The 7673-nt window shown below is 40.9% G+C and overlaps 1 protein-coding gene across 1 annotated transcript in view; it reads left to right on the forward strand.

Annotated features, from left to right (window-relative positions):
* Window positions 1-4905, forward strand: part of TXLNB (taxilin beta) — a 43287-nt gene extending 38382 nt beyond the window's left edge. The window contains exons 9-10 of the mRNA XM_060753469.2: window positions 26-121; window positions 2330-4905. Coding sequence (XP_060609452.2) covers window positions 26-121; window positions 2330-2878 — 645 coding nt within the window. The 3' untranslated portion in view covers window positions 2879-4905. The remainder of the gene's footprint in view (window positions 1-25; window positions 122-2329) is intronic.
* Window positions 4906-7673: the final 2768 nt, after the last annotated feature.

The raw sequence follows: 7673 nt of genomic DNA on the forward strand, positions 1-7673 counted from the left end.
TGGGACATTTCCTTTGCTTCTAAAGATGACAAAGAAAATGAAAAAGTTGGAAAAGGACACAGCTACCTGGAAATCAAGGTTTGAGAACTGCAATAAAGCTTTGCTGGATATGATAGAAGAGGTGAGAAACCTGAACAATGTTCTCATTTATTAAATTTGAAACATATAGTTCCATAAATGTAGTTTTAAATGTGTTTACTAACAGATATTTGGTGAAACCATTGTTATGGGGGATTTCAGACAGAAGGTATAAAAGTTACTTTTGGGACTTTAGGTTCCATATTCTGTCCTCCATTCATAAATATGTATATGTCATGCTTTCTCTACTTTTCTATCCACCCATTTAGGGTAATTTTAAGAATGGCAAAATGAAGGTCACCTTCCATTCATAAAAAATATGTTGGAGAACCACATCAGTTAGGCAATTTTGGCACTTGTCCAAAACAGTAACTCTCTCAGCCACATGGTTAACTCTAAGGCCCCTTCTACACTGCCATATAATCCAGATTATCAGATTATCAAAGCAGATAATCCACATTATCTATTTTGAACTGGATTATAAGAGTCTACACTGCTATATTCAATTCAAAGCTGATGATTTAGATTTTATATGGCAGCCTAAGTCTTAAAATAGCATAACCACAAATAGAAATAGTATTTGCTTAAAATATTTTTCAGACACCAAGATGTGATGATTGAGTGCAAACCAAGAAGATGACCTTTCATATGTAGTGATGATTTTGTGTATAGTTGTTTGGTTTTTAAAAAAAGAGTTGGAAACAGATTTAGACACTTCCATCTTTACTGGAAGCCAGGCAGGATTATTTACTGACTTATTTACTTCATTTCTATCTTTCTTTTCCCCATAGAGACTCAAGGCAGACAACAACAACATGACACAAGTCAATAAAAAATATAAAGGAAAATACAAAAATTAAAAAAACCCAAATACTTATATCATAAGATACAAAAGTTAAAATACCATAAAATACAATTAAAATTACATTTTAAAACTATCTCCAAAAAATCTCACCCACAACCTCCCCAGCAACCTGTCTATCATCATCCACAAAATGCCTGATGGCAAACATATGTCTTTAGGTGCCTATGAAAAGCAAGCAGGGATGGGGCCACCCTGGTCTCTCTAGAGTCTTGGAACAGAAACCAAAAAGGGTGGTGAGACAGAATGATTGTAGAATTCTAGGAGGTTCATAGAGAGAGATACTGTCCTTCGAATGACCTGGACCCAAGCTATATAGGGTTAGCCCTGACTAAAACCTCAATGAAAGAGCACCAGCGAATACCAGCTGCTTTAGGTTATATTTCAGAGAAGGGAACTGGCAAAACCATCTTTGAATATTTATTGCCTAAGAAAACCCTATACAATTCATAGGCTCACCATACATCAACAAGATACTTGAATGCACATGCACACAATTTCTCTACCCTCCCCCCCCCCTCCCATGGCAGCCCTCTAAGCCCTAAAATTCCTACACAGAGGGTAGATATTTATATTACAACCTACCCATAAAATTTTCATTGAGAAAGAAGGGAATTATCGTTTGTAACTAAAGACGATAAATGTAATCCTTCTTATTAAACATTGCTAGCTTCACATGTATCTGGCAGTGTATGCTGCATGTTATGACATGTTCATTTGCTTCCCTGTAAACATACTATCTTGCATGACATAAACAAATGCTGGTTTAAATCCATTTACTAGTTCCTTCTAAAACAGATCAATTGAGTCAACAACAGAATGGTAAACCAACACTTATGTAAACCCATTGATTAAATGAGCCTGTTCTAACTGGGGCTAACAATAGGAATTAAGCAACAGTATAATGTGGCTATCTACATATATGTATGGTTGCAAATAAAGACCCATAGCATCACAAGCTCAAGGACCCGTTTACATTACAAAATTATAGCAGTATTATTCCACTAACTACCATGATTCCATCATATTGAATCCTGGGATTCTGCAATGTAGAGAAGTGACATTTAACATTTTCAACCAGAGGTTCCCTTTAATGCCTCTACCAAACTACAAACTCCAATGTTCCATAGGATGGAACCATGGCAGTTAAAGTGGAATAACAGTGTTGTGACTATGCAATGTGAATGGGGCCTGGGTACCTGTAAAATCTCTAATACTTGGCAGAGTGACCAAACCAGTGACAATCTTTTGGGGCCACCTTTCAAAGAATGCTCTTAACAAAAACCAAAAAATAAATAAATTAAAAGATAATGTGGCCCCTCAGATTATTCTGTGCTATTTATCTTGTTGACCTTCAAGCAATTAGCTTTTTTCTCTCCTTTCCCACAGAAAGCAATGCGAGCCAAGGAATATGAGTGCTTTGTAGTGAAAATTCAAAGGTTAGAGAATCTCTGCAGAGCGTTGCAGGATGAAAGGAATGTACTGTATAAAAAAATAAAAGATGCACAATTTCCTGAAGAAAAAAAGGAGGAAGATGAGGAAGAGGAAGAGGAAGGAGAAGAACAGAGTGGAGCAGAACCTAGCTTGGAAAAGGAGGCTACCACAAGCTCCTCTGTAACAAGTGAGGTGGTTGCTGAGCTATCTGCCACTAATGAGAATATCCTGAAAAATCTGGCCACTGCCTTCATGGTCACGCATCATATGGAAATACCCATGGCAACTTCTGACAAAGAAATAGCTGAAGAACCACAAGACCTACAAACATGCAATCCTCTTTGTCCCTCGGAGCCAACTGTCCCTTCTCCTGTGGCTCAAGACGCAGGGAGTTCTTCCATGCAGCCTAAAGCAGAAGAGCATGAAAGGGACACAGCAGAGCAGCAGGATCAAGATCAGACAGTGTTGAAGTTACTAGATGCTGACATGGAAGGAGTTGATTAGTGAATGGTGCTGTGAACTGATGGCATGTTTCTACCAAAATGGCATTTTCTCCTAATTTTTAAGGAGCATATAATGTGATTTGAACAGTTTTCAAGGATTTGCTCTGTAGGATCACAAAGTCCATCTCCGCAACATTTAAGATAGGATTTCAGCTTACCATTTGGTTCTTCATCTCATTAAAGCCAAATATTTTCCTAACGTGTAGAGAAGAAGCAGGACCCCTATGTGCCCTTAAAAGTATATTCAAAATAATTCATAGGTCCTACTTTTCAAAGTTTTTAATTCAGCACACTCCCAGAAGCACAAGCTGTTCATGCTAGTTTAACAACAAATCATTTTAAATACAAAATAAAATATTTTAGGACAACTGGACCCAATATCCTTTACACAACAGAAGTTGCAAAGCTATGAAAGTAAGTTTCAAATTTAATAAAAGTAAAGAACAAGGTGGAAAATAAAGCACAGTATGACAAAACCAGGCATCTCAAATGCTCTTTATGTGTGTAATGTGAAATTCTATCAGCATTATCATTTCTGTGTCTGATATTTAAGTCACCTCTTTCAGACATGTTCACCCACTTTCAAACATTGGCGTGTATATCCCTGAAATGCTGCTTCTTTTGTTTCTGCTTATCAATTCAATCCTATCTTTATCACAAAAAAGATTTGTGGCTTCACCCTCAATGCCGACCTAACAGAAGGCAGTCACTGCAATCGAAGGAAGTCTGTTGCTCTGGAAGCTAGTGGCAACCATTTCCACCCCTTCTCATAATGATTGCCACTGCAATGAGCAGAAATTCCTCTTAATTCCAGAGGTGCCACACACATGTGGAGGGTGGAACAGCAGTGAGCTGCTTCCTAATTGGCAGTGGAACAGACCTCCATCAATCACAGCAGCTGCTTTCTAGTAAATGAAGATTGGGATAATTTCATGGTTCTTACATAGCCCATATTCTAGAGACTATGTAGGAGTTGTGAATACACCAAAGTCATGAATTGTAACTACATGTTACACACTTGTAACTGCCATACAGGTGTCCAGACTATATTATTGGTTTTTTTCTTTATGCAAAAGTTCATATAACCCAGCGATTTAGCCAGCAAATTGAAAAGTTCACTTTTTTATTTTACTATCCAAGTTGCTAAGTATGGAAGCAGACACACTTTAAATATATTTGAATTGAAATCAAGGGGGTGCCTTTTCTCCTAACTTTTAAGGTTTGAAGAGTTAGTCACTTCAAACAGGATCCTATTCCTAACATCTTTAGTATTTCAGAGGACACATTGACCTGACAGGAGCTACAGTGTGTGATTTTCCTGGTAGTTCCTTGCAGTCATATTTGGAAAATACCCACAACTATCTGAAACAAATCATTTCAGTCATCTCAGTTTTACACATGAAAGTAGTTTTAGGGACGAGAAACACTTTCAAAGAAATGATACTGACCCAAGAGCATGGGTACTGCACTTCTTTTGAGAGTTTGCTCTTAAGATCAGACCAGAAGCCCCCCCCCCCCAAAAAAAACACAATGTGTAAATTATCAAAAGTAAAAATGATTGGACTCCCTAAAGGTCTAGGGTATAAAACAAAATATGGAAATCAGCAATCCTCATAATGGCTGTACTATTTTATCTTTTGCTTTGCAGTATAATGGATATTTCTTTTCAAAATGCACTGTAATTGCTGTGTCATTATCCAATCCTTTTTGCAAAAACTGAATATCTATGCTTGCATTCCCTACCTTCATATTCCAATGTTGTGCTACTAAATAGTCATTTTTCAGGCATGCGTGCTACTCACTGATGTGCCTTCTTTTCAATACTTATACTCTAATTATTTAAACATTTGCAGTCCAACACATTATTTTGTCATTAAGTTCTACTGAATCAAACTTGTAATGGGATGCTGGGTGGGCGTAACTGTATTGGTATTTATTGAAATTTTATTTAGAATTGAATGAATTCAGTTATAGCCTGAATTTGGATTATTAACAGTTTGTACTGAGTTAATACACTTTCGATGATTACTTTGTTTTACTGGTTCTTTCTTTTGCGTGGTCAGAGGTGAATCCCTTCCATTTTGCAAACTACACCACCACACAAAACTTTGAATGGATAAAGGCCACAATTTTATTGGTTACAAATGTAAATAGGGTTGTCCAAAGTATGTGAATACCAGTTTCAGGCATCAAGCAAATTGCTTGTTGATCAATGAGCCCATTACCCCAGCCTGCTGCTAGAATCCACGAAATGAGAGAAAAGATGTAGTCCTCCTCCACAAGCAGGGAGTGCTGGGAAAAATCCTCTTTTGCTACACATACCTTGAGACCCATTAAAGAAGCCCCATACATTAAGAATGCTTAAGGGACAATGGTAATCAATGTCCCAGATCCATATCTATGCCAACCCTTTCCAAAAGTTGTGACAATAGCAAAGCAAACATAAGGATAGACTTCAAAGTTACACAATAACCATAATAAAGGGTGGATGGGATGAAACTTGGAAGATAATTCTTGACTAAGTACACAAGCTGAGCTATATATTTTCCCCCACCTGATTGGAGTATAGCCTGTGATTCTAGCCACTCTCGTTGAGCTAACTAGTCAATGAGCTTGAAGTTCAAACTCATAGGAAGGGGCGACTGAACCATTAGGTGAATCAAGCATTTGCTTAGGGCGCCACAGGCACTGCTCTGCCAGCCAGGCACCAGAGTCACCTCGGCCCCTGAGGAATGAGGCAGGGGAAGACAGGTGGAGATCCCTTCTCTCTCTCTCTCTCTCTCTCTCTCTCACTCACTCACTCACTCTCTCAATCTCAATCTTTCTCTTTCTGTGCCTTTGCCCAGCTGAGCGGCCAGGAGCAGGGAGACCGCACTTCAAGAGGGTGGGCAGAGAGACACACAGAAAGAGAGAAAGGTAGCTAGGTGCCCAGGTAGGTAACTGTGTGCTCAGCCTTGGCGTGGAAAAAGAAATGAGCCCTCTTCAGACTCCCCTTGATCGAGCCTGTAGTGGCTTGACTCTGCTCCTGGCCTCGCCAGCCGGCCCTTTCTCCCCTCTACCTCCAGTCTACATCCCCACTGTATACTCAATGCAGTTTGACACTGCATGGACTACCAGGGCTGAATGCTGTGAGATTGGGCAGTTTGGTGAAATGGCACCAGTTTTCTTGGGCAGAGAAGGGGAAAGATCTTCCACCATTCCATACCACCCAGAGCCCTTCCACACAGCCCTATTTCCCAGAATATCAAGACAGAAAATCCCACATTAGCTGAGTGTGGACACAGTTCCAAGCAGATTTTGTGTATTATCCGCCTTGATATTCTGGATTATATGGCTGTGTCGAAGGACCCTCAGTCCCCATCTATTCTGCCATATAAAATCCAAATAATTTGCTTTGAGCTGGAATTTGTGACAGTGTAGACACATATAATCCAGTTCCAAGCAGATTTTGTGTATTATCTGCCTTGATATTCTGGGTTATATGGCTGTGTGGAAGGGCCCTCAGTCCCCATCTATTCTGCCATATAAATTTATTTTATTTATTTATTTATGCGCTTGTATACCGCTAATATCTCAGCCTAAGTCGGCGACTCATTGCGGTTTACAACAACTAAAAAGTTAAAAACAATTAAAAACAGTATTCAATTTAAAACATGAAACACATATACAATACAAATTATTGGGCCACCAATAATAATCCCATGCATCTCGTAACTAAAATCACAATCCAAAATTCGTCGTCCATGATTACCAGCCTTTAGTCATCAAAATTCGTTGCAACGGATTAACCGAATGCTTGTTTAAACATCCATGTCTTCAGTCTCTTCCGAAACACCATCAGCAAGGAGGCTGATCGTACCTCTATAGGGAGGGTGTTCCAAAGCCGAGGGGCCACCACAGAGAAGGCCCTGTCTCTCGTTCCCGCCAGCCGCACTTGTGAAGCCGGCGGGATAGAGAGCAGGGATTCTCCAGAAGATCTTAGGGTCCTGGTGGGCTGATAGGCTGAGATACGTTCGGATAGATAAGTTGGGTCAGAACCGTTTAGGGCTTTAAAGGCCAACGCCAGCACTTTGAATTGAGCCCGGTGGCATATCGGCAGCCAGTGGAGCTGGTGCAGCAGAGGAGTTGTGTGCTCCCTGCGCCCCGCTCCTGTTAGTATCATGGCTGCCGCCCGTTGGACTAATTGGAGCTTCCGGGCTGTCTTCAAAGGCAACCCCACGTAGAGAGCGTTGCAGTAGTCAAGGCGGGATGTAACCAAAGCGTGGACTACCGTGGCTAAGTCAGACTTCCCAAGGTACGGTCGCAGTTGGCGCACAAGTTTTAACTGTGCGAATGCTCCCCTGGTCACCGCCGAAACCTGGGGTTCCAGGCTCAGCGATGAGTCCAGGATCACACCCAAACTGCGAACCTGCGTCTTCAGAGGGAGTGCGACCCCGTCTAACACAGGCTGTAACCCTATACCCTGTTCGGCCTTGCGACTAACCAGGAGTACCTCTGTCTTGTCTGGATTCAATTTCAATTTGTTCGCCCCCATCCAGACCGTCACAGCGGCCAAGCACCGGTTCAGGACCTCGACAGCCTCCTTAGTAGCAGGTGGAAAGGAGTGACAGAGTTGAACATCATCTGCGTACAGATGACATCGCAATCCGAAACTCCGGATGATCTCGCCCAGCGGCTTCATGTAGATGTTAAACAACATGGGAGACAGTATTGAACCCTGAGGAACCCCACAAGACAAAGGTTGTGGGGTTGAACAGGAGTCTCCCAGTAACACCTTCTGAGACCGACCCTCGAGG

The sequence above is a fragment of the Anolis sagrei genome, chromosome 1, assembly GCF_037176765.1.
Source record: "Anolis sagrei isolate rAnoSag1 chromosome 1, rAnoSag1.mat, whole genome shotgun sequence".
Lineage (NCBI taxonomy): Eukaryota > Metazoa > Chordata > Lepidosauria > Squamata > Dactyloidae > Anolis > Anolis sagrei.